We start from the raw sequence: 16098 nt of genomic DNA on the forward strand, positions 1-16098 counted from the left end.
TTCTCGGGAGCGCGCAAAGCTGCCCTTTATTTACTACTACTGTTTTTAATCAATATTTCAATGTTTTAGAAGCTTTTATTTTGTTATTTGGAACGTGGTTGTATGGAGAGAAAACATGTTTTGAAGATAACTCCCAATAAAAGTGAACATAGAAACAGTAAATATGCCCAAAACATGGACATTCGACTGGTATATTTTTGAAAGATTGTGTAATAACTGTTGTATATCAGTTTCTTCAATTTCATCAAATTTACAGTTACAGTTGTATTCCAGGTGTATTAGAAGATATTAAAAATTATAATCTACCTTATGATGGTTTATTGCATTAAAATATAGTTTTTTTACCAGGCAAGGTTGAAAATCTCCTATTTTTTCTGTATTGCATCTCCATGTAGTCTGTAATGGTAAAATAAATATGTTAATGTACAAAGGATTTATATTCCTTAGCTTCTGACCTGAATTATGTATCTAGGCCTAATGGTTGAGGAGATTTTACTGATTTATTTTGGGTATGTTATTTTAGGTTTTTCCTGGAAATAGGTAGCTGGTACCATGTGGTTAACATTGAAATGTGTATGTGTATGACTGTGAATGTTTTTCTTTATTCCTTTCTCTGTGGAGATAACACAGCTTATTTTCCTGTGGCATTGTACGTAGCTGCTACAGGAAAATAAAAGCCCCCAAAACACTTCAGGGAACTGAGAAATAAAATCTCACAAAGAGAATGATTTGTTTTTTGTCCTTATAAGGAATTAGAAGAAAGGACCTAACTTTCAATAAGTGATGTAGTTACCAAATGTGTTTGTGTCTATGTGGAACTTTCTGTTTTCACCAGGCCATATTAGCTAAAGAGTGTTGACTTTTCATACATTATTCCTGACGGCGGAGCGAAAAAGTCGTCAGTTATCTCTCCAAGATTTGGAATATTAACTACATACTTTATATATACACTCCTAAAATTCACAACTGTTATGGCAGAAAATTGTGTCCTCTTGCATTTAATCTATTATGTCTGTTATTTTACTATTATTATTATTATTACTTTTATTATTACTATTATTGTTATGTCTTATAGATATGTATTTCCCTCTTCTATACTCCTTATGTTAGTCTGTCCACATTTACTAGGGTTTAGCTCAGAGCTGTGAGATTGTTTTGGTGTTTTCTCCCTCTCGTTGTTCCTCTCTCAACCTTGAATGTTCATTCACCTCTGTTCCCCAAAACATAGAAACCTAGACTGTGTAAATGATTATGCATCCCTTTGTTCGGAGCCAGATGGCCAAAGCAGCCCTAGGCAGCAGGTCTCTGGACCAGCTGTATATGTGTTTTAATACTTCTGTTTTTACTCTTTTATTAATAAATTATTCAAAGACAACGATGGGTTGTTACTCAATTATTTGCTTAATCCCTCACTAGCAAAATACAATTTCCACGACATTGACCAAGGCTAATTATCTTTGATCAGTCCTGGGGAGATCCAGGGGTCAGACCAAAGGAGGAAAAATCACTCCTTTAATCATTTTAACATATTAACTTATCTCCACTTCTCATTTTCACTCTATTATTTTCCTTAATATATGTAATCACTATATTGATTTTGTCACATTTTTGATATATTGCACTTATTGTTTCTTTAAAGAGGTAGTATTATTCTTATTTTCAGGTTCAAAATCCTATTTAGGGGTTGAACCAGAACAGGTTTACATTGTTTAATTTTCAAAAAGCACCATATTTTTTCTCATAGTGCACATTGCTGCAGCTCCTCTTTTCACCCTGTGTTGAAGGCTTCGTTTTTGCTATGGAGTGATACATCTTGTCTCTAAACTATATTTGTAGGGAGTTACACATGCGCAGTTCCTAGTTAAGGGCTACTAGCCAATCAGAAACAGAAGGGTGAGTCAGTGAGAAGCAAACAAGGCTTTGTTTCAGCTGTACATGTTGCCGACCAGCATGGCTGGAGCAAGAGTTTCAGAGTGGTGAGTTATTAATCGGCAACAAATGTATCTTTCATCCATAAAGTTTTAACTGAGCTCTGTCTCTAAATCACAGTAACAACTTTATGTCCATTGACTGCTTGGAGGGTAGCTAATATTTGGAAAGGAGAGGAGGTGTGTGCTGCAGCTCAGTGTTTTTGAGGGCATGTCGGAGTAGCCGCTTGGCGAGTGTTATATGAGGCGCATTTAGCTTTCTTCCCTGTGTCATCACAAGGATGAAAGGGAAGCGTCTGGACTACAAACGAGCTGTTTTCAGGCAGTTCAGAGCAGTGTTTTCTGTGGGAGATGTGACCTCCTTTTGGGCTGGACTTTGGGCTTTTTCACTTTGCAAACCTATTATGTGCACAAAAAAGATATATAACTCAATAAAGGAGAGGGAAAAAGCCAAAAAGCATAATACCACCTCTTTAATAAAATCTTTGAAATTTAGAAAGTAGACTATTGAGTCTTTGCCGCTTATTGTTGCAAGAGTGTATGATTATTGAAAGATGCCTACAAAGAAACATTTGATCTTTCTTAACAAGAGTGCTTCTTTTTTTTCGTCTGAGACGATTCTTGTTGAAAGAATAATGTACCTGTCCTTGTCCAGCAGCTTACCTTCACTGGTTTGTTGCAGCATCTTGATCTAAACCACCTGAAAGAAAATGAGATGGAATGAATTAACATGAATAAAACTTCAACATGAACTTTAAACATGACACAACACACAAGTATTTAGCAGCAAATGAACAGATCATAACAGAAAGTTTGTCTCACCACTCAAAGATGATGATTGTACTGTAGAGCATTACAATTCCCAGGATCTTCACTGTAATGTAGACATCAATCCCAAACTCTGGATAATCTGTAACTAGACAGCTTCAACTTAATGGGAAATGTCATGGCTCTAAAACACCTTCAAATTAATTTCCGTCTGTTGATTTCAAATGTAAACCGATGTATTAATATTATTTGTATGGCATCATTTCACACAAATGGAACTGAAAGTAATTTTCAGGTTAATGAAACAAAACAACAGCAGAAAATAAAATAAATAAAAAAACAACAGGAAAGAAAGCAGATTAGATTAAAATAAGCAGGTCCAGCACAGTTCAGTATTTACCTGCATTATTCAAACGAATCTGTAATGAAGTTTGTTCACCAAGAATATTTGTGGCCACACAGTAATAAACTCCTTCATCAGTGACATTGGTCACCTTGAAGCTGTAAACCTCTCCTTCAGATACAGTCATGGGTCCATCTGTGCTGCTCTTGAACCAGGTGAAGCGGCTGACGGGAGGCTTGGCTCTGCTGGAGCAGGTCAGGGTCACCCAGCTACCTGCTGACACCAAACCTGATGGACTGATGGACACTGAGGTGTCTTTAGGAGCATCTGAGGAAAATGTGAGATTCACTTTATTCAAATCAGCTGACATCCCATCAATCATCATGTGCTGACAGGATCCAATAACAAACTCTGCTTGTCTTACATGAAACACTGAGAGTCTTTCTCTCCTCTGCTGTCTTGACATCTTTTCCCTTATTCACAGGATATCTGGCAGAACAGGTGATGTTGTATCCATCATGTTGGTCTGACAGAGTGATGGTCTCCTGGATTTTAGTTGTAAGGGTTCGATCTGTGTTTTCCTCTGTGTTGCTGTGAGAGTCTTGTTGGAGGTTCCAGGTGAGTTTAGGAGGGGAGTGTGGACAGGGAGTGGAAGCTGAGCAGGTTATAGTGACAGACTGCTTCTCCTTCAGATCAGCTGGGATCTCAATTCTGGGGCTCGGAGGAGAATCTGTGGTTTCAGATCAAACACAGATTAAACCCCCAAAATAATACAAAATGACTAAACACTTTGGTGTTAAGATGGTACAGTTTGTACCAGTTATCAACATAATTTTATTGTAAAACTGAAAATTAAGTCAGCTTCATCAGTGTGTGTGGAAAAACTCATCATGATACACTGGGACCTTTTTAAAATTGAGGCGTATATTTATTAGTGTTGTCAAGACCACCTGAACTCAGACCAAGTCAAGACCAGAGTTTATTGATACCGAGACAAGACCAAGACTTTTAGGGGCTAAAACCAAGTCAAGACCAAGACCAGTTCCTCACATTAAATGACACACAATAAAATGTGGAGCGAGATCATAGGTGCGCTCTCAGAAAATAAAGTACATAATTGTAGGGGTACAATGGCTTGTCAATGACTTGTTGTACCCTTGGCACAAACTTATATGTTCCTTTTTGACCCTCAAAAACGTTAGTGTAGATTGTACCTTGGGGGACAGAAATGGACTCCTACTGTAGCCCTATTTCTAACAGTGTACTTCTCAAATTTATCTGAAAGATCAACATTCCCATTCCCACTTAAGCATCTTTATTCAACAGTCCTTTTCCATGTTTACCATCCACTTAACACTAGATTTGGGCGATATGGCCAAAATGTTATTTAAACGCAGATGATATTTGTGGTTTTAAACGATTCTTTACGGTCAGAACAAATACGTGACGCAAAACAGTGGATCACTTCTCAAACCTGAGGTAGAACATTCAAAACTATTATGAGAAAATAACTAAATTAGGTAGCTTGTGCACCTGGCTAGTTGGCAAATAACTGGCAAGCAACCATGGAAAGCAACTGAAATTAGTTGTTGTTAATAAATAAATCACACAATGTGAAAGCAATTTATTGATATTCCCAAAGTTATGGTCTTGACTTGTCCTGAAATAAAATCCAGAGTCCTCTATGTTCGAGACTGAGACAAGACTGAGAACAAATGTGGTCAAGTCCAAGATGAGATTGAGACCATCAGAAAGTGGTCTTAAGACCGGTCTTGAGTACTAAAACACTAATGTTTATAAATGTATGTCGATTTAATCTTCCACTGATGATATTTGAAGTAGTAACAGAAGACACACAACAGTAAAGCAAAAAATATAATATGTAATACAATACGTACTTTCCAATACGTAATAAGGAAACATTTCTTAAAGGGGTTATATGTTGTTTATTAATAAGTGATTTCATGGAAAAATTACTTTTTTACTTAATTTTTGCCAAAGGGCTGTAACCTCACTTAGAAATGAAGCATACACCTGTTTTCTCTGTTGCTTGTAATCATAGCAAAGGTTCCGACGAATTTTTGGGGTTGCTTTAACATAAATTATTTGTTTATTTAACTGTTTTTAAAAAGGGGCCATAAAGCACAGTGGCCCATTGGGTAATTTTCTATACTGACACTGGGCCGGCCTTATCACATCTCTTACTAGCCCCCACCCTTCCCCCTCTACCCTGTCTGTTTCTATGGTTGTGTTGCAAAAAAACATCTTCAGATGGAGGCCACCAAATAAGATAATCAATATGTTTGCTTTCGGGGCTTCAGTAGCTTCAACATCAGCTGCAGTACCCGACGTAGAGCAAGCACATGAACTAGAATGAGTAAAGGAAAGCCGTGGCCGCTGCCAGGCAGAGGAGACTGCGTGTGTTAGCGAAGCAGAGGTACAGAGTCACGGTTACAGGGCCGAGGGACACAGAGAGCAAGAGTGGAGGGGAAGCAGAAACCATGGAGTAGCTCAACCTGTAGGGAGGGAGCAGGGAGGTAGGGTCAAAGGTGTTATGTACACTGGGAACGCCGGAGACATGTCCCCACCACTTTTTTACATCGCAGATGTTGTCCCCATGAAGTATTTGTTAAAAATGTTCTAAAAACAAAAATTGCAACAAGAAATGTTAATTTCATGAATGCTATAGGAAATGTTTACTGTCACAATAAGAAAAGCTGCAATGCAATGTAAATATAGAAGAAACATCTGCGTTGTCCAAAAAAAGTAACTTAACCTAAAAAAAAAAACAGGCTATTGATTACTGCATTATCTACTATATTTTTATATTCTATATTGTCACCTGTCACCTGAATTTCTTCCCTTTATATAAAAAGACATTTCCACTATAAATTGGTGCAGGAAATTAAGTGTTTGATGCTCAAAATCAATTTCATCAATAAATATTTTTTTAAAATAGTATTCCAATATAATCTTGTCTTGTACTCATGATCCCAATCTTGCTCACTCGCTGTCATACAGCGCTACATAAGCTGTGTGACATTGTTTTTGTAGCTAGTATATCCATGGCACATACCACTCAGCTGGTTTCGACATTACAGTATGTACAGTAGGTACACATGTGGAAGGATGGTGTCAGGTGAAAACAGTCAACATCTGAAAGGCTTATTGTTATCTCACCAGCTAACTCTGACCAGATGCTAATGTTATCTTGATGATTTAACCTAAAATTAAGCCTAATTGAACATTTTGCCTAGATCACGATTAATGAACAATTATTTTGATTTTTGTTGTTGTTTTTTTGCCCTCATAGTTCACTGACAAGGTTTTTACTGTAAATATGTTCCACTATTAAAGCTGGGTTTATTTATAAAGGTAAGTACATGAACACACATAACCGAAATAACCAACATGATAACATTTCATCAGTTAGAAGCTCTGAATTTCGGATTCGATTACTTTTCAAATTATCATCAAGCCCTTCCCATAGGAAAGCAAAATCCAAGATGAGATCTCATAGTTGTCCTTGTTTTCTCCTAGTCACAAATGAGCGGCTTTCAATACCAAGGTGAGACCAAAGGCCTTTTCTCCCATTTCTGAAATTCATCTCAGGAGAAACAACCGCATAAAATATCATTTATGTCTGACTCTGATCAAAACAAGAGATCTCTAACTGATCTTAAATAAGTCTAATTTAAGTCTCCTGAACATTGGACCATGAGCTCAGAGAAAGAGCTCAAAGAAAACTCAGCTATGACTCCTTGGAGTTTGGAAGTCACAGATGAGATCTCATCATTGTATCTTTTTGAGATCACTCCAATCTGAATTGTTGCTCCTAAAACCCCTTAGGAGAAAAGGATGAGATGAAGAGAGATAGAGGTTTTGAGACTTTGGTAAGACAAGTGGATACTGAATTGAGATTACAATAGGATAAATGGAAGTAACAGATGAGATCTCATCATTGTATCTTTCTGAGTTCATTAATGCTTATTGCTCTGAAAAAACAGTTGGGAGCTCTGGGGAGATGCGTTGGCGTCTGTAGCTACCTGTCGGAAGCTCTGTCTTAAACTCTTATCCAGTTTTAATCCACACTTTTTCGTTACATTTTTTATATCCTTTTTATTTAACTGAAGTTTTACGTGGGTTAAGGATTTGTTGTCATCCAACATGGATTTTAAGCTAGATGACCATAAAAACGCTATCAACGCTACTGACCACAACAACGCTCCGGCGACTAACGTTATGCTAGCCGAGATAACTCTGCCCCCTGAGGACTGCACGCTCCTTAAGAAAGCAAACAAAAACATTACTGACCTTATGGAAGACATCCGATGACTTTCAGAGGAACTCAAAGAGAAAGATTCCCTGCTGACTGGCTTTATGGATGTGGCTTCAATAACAGAAAAACAGATTGTTTCTCTTAGCGCAACCGCTAACACCCAGGACACCGTGCTATGGGACCCCTCTACCCTTCCAAGGCTTTCCTCCTGCTCGACTCCGAAGCATCAGTCAACCTGGGCTGAAGTGGTGGTCCGTGGCTGCAAGAGAGGCTCAGACGGGGCTGCCTCTCCTCCGCACATCTGCCTCTCCAACCGCTATGCAGCCCTGTCTAACGACACTCCGGTCCATCCATCGGATGCACCTGCGGCTTCGAGTCTCCCTGATACGGATCCCTTTCGGCGGACAGTGCCGGCCGACACTGTTGCATCTCCTCCACCGGCTACATCTCCTGCACTGGCGGCAAACGGTGATCGGCTGCCGGTCTGCCGCTGGGCCTGATCGGCGGCAGTCATCCCAGTCAAAAATCTCCGCTTCCCGACGTAGGATCCTGAAGGAGGCTGTGCTCAGACGCTCCGGAGTCCATCTCTACCCTGCACCGTCGGGTAGCCCTTCTCTCAGGTCCGTTACTGCTACTCCAACACAACACTCGGCAGTTCACACACTCCATCCTCAGTCCGCACGCAGTGTTGAAGCAGATTCTGCTCAGTCCTGCTCTGTAACCCCACAACCGGCATCTCCTCGTCCCCTTTTCTCCCCAACCACACTAATATTTGGTGACTCTATAACCAGAAACATCCGTTTCTTTAACGCTACCACTCACTGCTTCCCCGGTGCCACCACGGCTGATATTTTAAAAAAACTCCAAGACCTGATGCCATCGCTCCCGTCCTCATCACAAGAGTGATGTGGGAACAAATGACACAGCTCTTCAGCAGTCTGAGCTGACAAAATCAGATTTTAACTGTCTTTTTAACTTTTTAAAGCAGTGTGGAAAGTCTGTTTTTATCTCTGGTCTCATTCCCACAGTTGTGTGTATTATGTCAAAAACTTTAATATTTTCTGGCAAAAAATGTCTCTTATTAAGACAGACGGACTTCACCCAAACAAACGGGGCTCAGAAATGTTAGCTGCTCACATACAGCACGTGGTGTGGTCCACATATGACTTACGTGAATGACTAATCATTCATGCAGCACACCTGGACATCATCACCATAGACCAGTAAACCGAAATGTGCACATCCCACACAGCAATCATAGTAATCTTATAAGAATTAGGACAACTGCACCAACTCCAGCACCCAAAACAAACTCATTTAAAATGGCTTTCTTCAATGTGAGATCACTTTCAAGTAAGATTTTTATCTTCAATGTTTTTATCTTGTCTGCAAATCTAGATTTTATGTTTTTAACTTAATCATGGTTGCAAATGAATGACTATAGCCAGCTAGCTGAACTGTGTCCACCTCAATATGTTTGTTTTAGTCAACCGAGGGTCAGTGGTCGTGGTGGCAGAAAAAATTTTAAAGCATCAAGTACACTGTGATCAATTTAACTCCTTTTGAAGCTCTCTTTTAAAGTTGGTGGCCTGCAACCTATCATATTTGTCATAATTTATCGCCCCCAACTCTGGTTTTAAATCATGACAGAATTGTTCTTTGTGGCGATTTTAATATTCATGTTGATGACCCCACCAATGTTAATGCAACTGACTTTTTAAATATGACTACTTCTTTTAACTTCAAACAACATGTCAAAGGGCAAACACATAACCGTGGTCATACACTGGACTTGGTTTTTACCCTGGGTGTCAGCATTTCCTCTGTGGAATTAGTGGACATGACCATATCTGAGCACAGATGTATTGTTTTTAGCTGCAGTTCGCCTGTTACTCATGCCGCCTCACCAAGCTCCGTGTGTTCTCTTTAATGAACAAAGTGTTTCAAAGTTTTGCACATTGTTTCAGAGCCAAAGCCAACACCTGACTGATTCCAGCACCAACAATCTGGTCGATCACTTCAATCATATCTGCTTGTCGTCACTAAATATTACTGCTCCTCTAAAGGTTAGGCCTACGTCTAAAGCTGGATAAATGACAGCATTCGCAGCCTAAAAAGGGAATGCAGGAAAGCAGAGCGCAGATGAAAAAAAAACAGTCTCCAAGTCCATTACCTCAGTCTGAAGGATTTATTAATTAACTACAATAACATGGTTAAGGATGCGAGAACACACTATTTTCCTGAACTCATTACTACACATCAACACAATCCCAGGTTTCTGTTTAAGACTGTGGATCAGCTGGTAAACCCAACCCCTCCTTGTGCCTCAGCTGGAAGTAATGATGACTGTGAATTGTTTTTATCTTATTTTACCAATAAGGTGGTGTCAATCAGAGCCTCTATTACCCCCGTGGCCTCTTACTCAGAGGTCCCTCACCAGCAACAAGAGAGTTTTAACCAGTTTTATCCCATCGACTTGTCTGAGCTTTTAAAAACAGTATCACAAATGAGAGTGTCCTCCAGCCCACTTGATGTAATACCTACAAAGTTTTTACTGAAATTAATAGATTCTGTTGGGCCCCATTTAATCTCTGTTTTCAACAGCTCCCTATCTACTGGTTGTGTCCCTGATTATTTTAAAACGGCTTGCGTGAACCCATTTTTAAAGAAACCTGGTTTAGATCCCTCCCTCCCACATAATTTTAGACCAATTTCAAAACTGCCTTTTATTGCAAAGATTCTAGAAAGAATTGTGTCCAAACAGCTGCTCACTGTACTGGAAAATAACAAATTATTTGAAAAGTTTCAATCTGGTTTCAGGAAGTACCACAGCACCGAGACTGCCCTGCTTAAAGTCACCAATGACCTTTTAATGTCTGCTGATGAAGGTATGTGCTCAGTCCCGGTACTCCTGGACCTTAGCGCTGCTTTTGACACCATTGATCACAACATCATGTTAGACAGACTGAGGCACTGGGTGGGGATCTCTGGTACTGCCCTAGAATAGTTTTCATCCTACCTGTCAAATAGGAAGTTTTGCGTGTCTGTTGTTGAGTAAGAATGTATCATTTATCCAACTTAATACATTTCATTTATCCAGAATGTATCATTTATCCAACTTAATACATTTCATTTATCCAGAATGTATCATTTATCCAACTTAATACATTTCATTTATCCAGAATGTATCATTTATCAGTATGTTATGCCTTGTGTTTTTCAGACAGAGTGTTAAACTGAACTTTGAGGTGCCGCTCTACTCTCTGCATAAGACCAAAGTTGACAGGCCAAGAGATATGACCCTCTCATAAGTGTTCAGTGGAATGTGTGTAATAGGGATGTGTCAAAAAAGGGCATGCAACTAAAAGCATATGCATCTGAGATTTACTGTAGGACTTAGATGCTACTCGGTGGGAGAGGAGAATAGATCGTGTACCCAGATATTATATCATTTCGGGGCCTCATATCTATGACAGAAGGTATGCGGATGGAGACATAGATCTCCATACCTGTGAATATACAGTTACGGAGATATAGATCGTTTATTAAAAAACAGGGCCTATAAATTTGGAAGCTACTGGTATATGACCAGAGACGCTCTTAAGGGGGCCCAAACTCTGGGAAGTGCCTGACCCGAGAGTTTACTGGTGTCTTATAACACATATGTCTTAAAATTTTTATAACTACGAAATAGTACCCTCAGATAATGTGTTTTTACAGTTAACTGACAATAAAGATGAATTAATGTTTTTAAGAAGAACAGAAGAATTAGGATTTTAAGGGAGTATAATATTACAGGAATGGGGTTTTTAAGATGGTAGTAAAAGAAAACATCAAAGAAGAGATTTACACCAGTAGAACTAATTAATGGCCACATTAAATTGAAAAATAGGCAGGTATCTCGCAGGGGCCCCACTTCCCTGGGGAGAGCCCAGGGCTATATAATGAGAAGCTCCACACCATGTTTTCAGTGTGCCTTACCGGTCTGCTAAGGCATGCTCGGGTTTTGTCTTCCTTTGACAATAAACTCTATTGTATTGATCTCTGACCGTCTCCAGTAACTTCTTTCGAACTCCAAGTGTTCTCTACCAGCAATACTTGTTAAGTATTGAGGACAGATCTGGACTTCCAGCGGGCCTGAGTCTAGCATTTTGTCCCTCTACACTGTAAACCCTATGTCTCTTTGTTCTGTCCAGTTAAAAATGTTGTGCCTCAGGGGTCGGTCCCATTTTGTTTTCCTTGTATCTGCTTCCCCTTGGACATATTATCCATAAACATGGTATTTCTTTTCATATTTATGCTGATGTACTTGCCCGTCAGATCCACAGACCCTGGAATGCTGAGTCACTTAACAACTGCCTTTGTGAAGTTAAAAAACGGATGTCAAATAATTTCCTCCAGCTGAACTCAGACAAAACAGAAATCCTGGTCATCGGGTCCCAGCAGATGGCAAATCAAATACTGCCATCTGCTGGTTCCCTAGTAAATCACATTAAGCCTGTTGCAAAGAACCTTGGTGTTTGGTTTGATAGTAATTTAAATTTCGAGCAGCACACCACAAAGCTTGTTCAATCATATTTTTATCAACTTAGAAATATAGCAAAAAATCGATCTATGTTAACTTTTAAGGACACCGAGACCATTTTACACGCCTTCATCTCATCACGCCTGGATTATTGCAACAGCCTTTTCACCTTTTTAACCCAAAAATCTATTGATCGACTCCAGACTGTCCAGAACTCAGCTGCCAGGCTTTTAACCAGAACAAAGAACCACATCACCCCTATCTTAGCTTCATTACACTGGCTCCCAGTATGTTTTAGAATTGACTTGAACTGAAATTTTATTGATCACTTTTAAAGCTCTTCATGGTCTCTCGCCTTGTTATATTCTTGACCTTTTAGTCCCATATGCACCAGCACGTACCTTGAGATCCTCGGGCAGAGGTCTGTTGTCTGTTCCAGAGTCTCGACTGAAAACTAAAGGGGACAGAGCGTTTGCTGTCAGGCCCCCGAGGCTCTGGAACAGCCTGCCCGAGGAAATCAGGTCAGCTGAGTCAGTGAACTCTTTTAAGTCCCTTCTTAAAACATACTTTTATAGGAGAGCCTTTCCCGATCTTATTTGACTTTATTTTATCCCTTTTATTCTATTTTACTTATTTTATATTTATCTTAAACATGTATTTTAGTCTTTTAAATGTTTTCTTGTATTGCTTTTGTATTATTGTATTTTGGGTATTATTGTCTTTACACTTGTTAAAGCACTTTGTAACTTGTTTTTGAAAAGTGCTCTACAAATAAAGATTATTATTATTATTATTTGTGAGCTTGATTGTATTACATTGCTGTCTATGCTTGGAGAACCATGCTGGAGGCTTGCCTGAGCTGGATTTGGACCCCACTACAGCTGGTCAATGGGCAACAACACTGCTGCTGCGCCATCCAGCTAAAATTAACAGTGCCGGACTGATTGTCTTTAAATAGAGTACAATTTTCCTTTATTTAAAAGAGGAGAAATACCATATCCACAATTAAAGTCCTCAAAAGTCTTTTCAAGTAAAAGGTATAAAAGTATTCCAAAGTGAATGTACTTATTAGTGCTTATTCTGTATAACAGATACATGTCAGTTCTTGCGTGCATTCGGTCCTTAATAAATTCATCTCTATACATCATGTCAAAGTATTGGGTGTTCCAGTTATGCTGGCTGTGACTACATTAACAAATTGGAAAACATGACATTTGAAAGTGCATTATTTTCAATGTCAAAATGTATTGTATTTTTCTCAGTAACTTGTAACTGATAATTAACAATAAATACAATAAGGATTTGAAATTAAGGGGAGTAAAAGTACAAACACCCATAAAAAGAAAATACTCAACCTCAACATTTGACGTAAGTAAAGTACTTGAGTAAAATAACCCCTAAGTGGGGTCACTAAAACAAAACTGAGAAATATCTTGGAGCTTTTTTTCTGATCCACATTCTGGACTGAAATTACACTAATTTAAGATTCTGTAGAGATCTCATCTTTTGATCAGAGTAAGACAGAGATGAGTTTTTTGCTCCTGAGGCCAATATGAGAAAACCAAGACATATTTGAGAAGAATCATGAGATCCTAGGAGACATAGCTGAGTTTTCTTTGAGCTCTTTCTCTGATCTCATGGTCCAATGTTCAGGAGACTTAAACAAGACTTATTTAAGATCAGTTAGAGATCTCTTGTTTTGATCAGAGTCAGACAGAGATGAGTTTTTATATGGTTGTTTCTCCTGAGATGAATTTGAGAAGTGGGAGAAAAGGCCTTTGGTCTCTTGGTACTAAACCTTGGTATTAAAAGCAGCTCATCTGTGTATAGGAGAAAAGAAGGAAACAACTATGAGATCTCATCTTGGATTTTGCTTTCCTATGGGATATTACTGTGGGTGTTGTGGTAAGTGTTGATTTTAGCCTGCAAGAAATGTTGTAATGGTACAAAGCAAATGTGGAGCGATTTGTTTATACTAGCCTTGATGCAAGGCAGGAGAAGCCAGCTAGGTTAGCACGATCTGCCACTGATACTCAAGTATACAGCTTTTCCACTGTCTCAGTCACTGTAACTTATGTGATCCACATTATATACAATAATGCAACATAACAGCGCAGGAAAACAAGAGTGGAAGACCCATTCACTACAGCAGTGTTACTTACTGCGGTCTAACTGTTATGAAGTATGGCAACAATCTCATTATACATATACTCTATGCTAGCTCACTAACGGTTTCGTTATCATCCTATACATTTAGCTGTGCTCACATTGCTGAGCCTCTAGTGAAAGATACACAAATAGTTATGTTAGTTAGCCTTCTGAAAATCAGCAGGCGAGCTAACGTCGATGTATCATGTTGGCTAAATGCAGCAAATGTAACATTATCATGTAACGAGCATGAATTATTTCAACTCAAGCTGATAAAATTATTACTATAACGTTGCAGTGGGAGTTTACCTGAGTTTACAGCATGTTGTGTGAGGCTGTCTCTCTATATGTCTGTATATCGCTGCTTTCACAATGCCTTATTTTCCGGCTGTCTGAAAGGGAACATTATGGAGCCGAAAATGGGTTTGATTTGATCTGCCTCTGAGCCAGGAATGTTGGTAGTAACAGAGCAGAGAGGAACATGCCTGTGTGAAAAGCCAAAGCCCAGCATGTCGGTGTTTCCGTGTTTATTGTGGGAATTGGACCACTAGTGGCCGCTGAAAACTACATATTAAAGTATAAACATCCCAGCAGTTTTTTTCAATTGATCACAGACTGGTTTCTGAAACCTTTGCCACAACTGATACTGTTGATCATCCTACAGTAGATGTTTAGATTCACAATGAAGGTGAAGGTCATGTTGGCTGCTGCAATACATCATTATAAACTAACTAATTAAAACAAAACTCTTACCTTTAACTGTTATTTGAAGAGGATCACAAGATGCTGTTGCCACAAATGGTTTGTTCTCTATTCTGAAGAAGTATGTGTTTGTATAACTTGTGTTTAAACTGGAAAACAGAGTGGTGCAGTTTTTCTCACTCAGGTTTCCAGTAATGCTCATTGGATAGGTGTTAACTTTCCCACGACTGTTGAAAATCACATTGTTTGAATTGATGCCAAACCTGTAGTCACTTTTAATCCACACTCCGAAGGTTTCTCTTCTGCTGTCAAAGTCTTGTTCTGATTTAGCTCTAAAGTTACATGGGATTTGCAAACAAGATCCACTCAGTGCTTCCATCTTCTGTGGTGCAGTGATGAAGAGGGCTACTGGCTCAGAACAAGCAGCCCAAACCAGATGATTAACAAAATGTGAAGCAAAATCTGCACAAAGAGAACGTTCATGATAAACAAAGCAGCAGTATGTTGCCTGCTGTTTTTCCCTGACCTGTTAACATTTTCTTTATAAAACATCAACCTCAACAGGACATAAACAGTCAAAGTAACGAAATGATTCAAGTATCATCTCCAAAAACAGAACTAAGAGCTCACCTGAAACAAAGAGGACACTCAGTAACATGCTGCTTGTCACCATATTTACAGACAGAAACCTGGATTTGCAAACACAATAACACTGTTACTTCTTAGTTATATTAATCATACCACTTATTAAGTTTTTACAAATCATTCATTGTCTTTAAAAGCAACTTCCCTACTTCCCTAAATTTACACCGGTAACCAGCCCTGTACGATTCTGATTCAGAGTTCATAGTTCAGTGTATTTATAAGTAGTGATTAACCAGAGCTTTGCTTTAAAATCCATTCCCTTTTTTTTTCAGTTAAAGTAAAAGAAAAAGTTATGTACTGTCAGGGCAGTGCATGACGAATATAAACGAAAACAAAATTAATATTTTAGTTTAGGAAGTGGAGAAAAAAAGGAGTAAAATGTTTCCTTACCAAACGAGCCCAGAGCTAGAAAATAAATAAGAAATTGTTGGTTGTTGATGAGTGTGATGGGTTTGGAGTGAAATAAGATTATTTGTCAGCAGAACTGCAACAAACCAGATAAACTCGCTGTTGTAATATGGGAGAAAGAGGATTTTCAGTTCACTTTTTGTGTTGCAAAGCTGCCAGATATCACATGACAGTTTTGTCCTTGCTCACTCATATCCTGTGAGAAAAAAAGTCAGATATTACATCATCTTTAAATCTAAAAATGACTTGTTCATCTTCTTAGATTTTTATTTTTACTGTAACTCACAATAATAATGACCTATGACTTCTCACTCCTGCACTTCACAAGTCACATTATGTCAGCAGTCATTGA

At 38.7% G+C, this 16098-nt stretch overlaps 1 protein-coding gene across 1 annotated transcript in view; it reads right to left on the reverse strand.

Moving 5' to 3' along the window:
* LOC119907855 (vascular cell adhesion protein 1-like) overlaps positions 1-15876 on the reverse strand; it is a 28426-nt gene extending 12550 nt beyond the window's left edge. Inside the window, exons 1-7 of the mRNA XM_038725539.1 lie at positions 15729-15876; positions 15324-15382; positions 14745-15155; positions 3464-3769; positions 3097-3366; positions 2751-2844; positions 2570-2628 (exon numbers count right to left, since the gene is read on the reverse strand). Coding sequence (XP_038581467.1) covers positions 2570-2628; positions 2751-2844; positions 3097-3366; positions 3464-3769; positions 14745-15155; positions 15324-15366 — 1183 coding nt within the window. The 5' untranslated portion in view covers positions 15367-15382; positions 15729-15876. The remainder of the gene's footprint in view (positions 1-2569; positions 2629-2750; positions 2845-3096; positions 3367-3463; positions 3770-14744; positions 15156-15323; positions 15383-15728) is intronic.
* Between the last annotated feature and the right edge of the window lie 222 nt (positions 15877-16098).

The sequence above is a fragment of the Micropterus salmoides genome, unplaced genomic scaffold (genome assembly GCF_014851395.1).
Source record: "Micropterus salmoides isolate LMB-PRFRI ecotype aquatic unplaced genomic scaffold, ASM1485139v1 Ms_hic_scaffold_1, whole genome shotgun sequence".
NCBI lineage: Eukaryota > Metazoa > Chordata > Actinopteri > Centrarchiformes > Centrarchidae > Micropterus > Micropterus salmoides.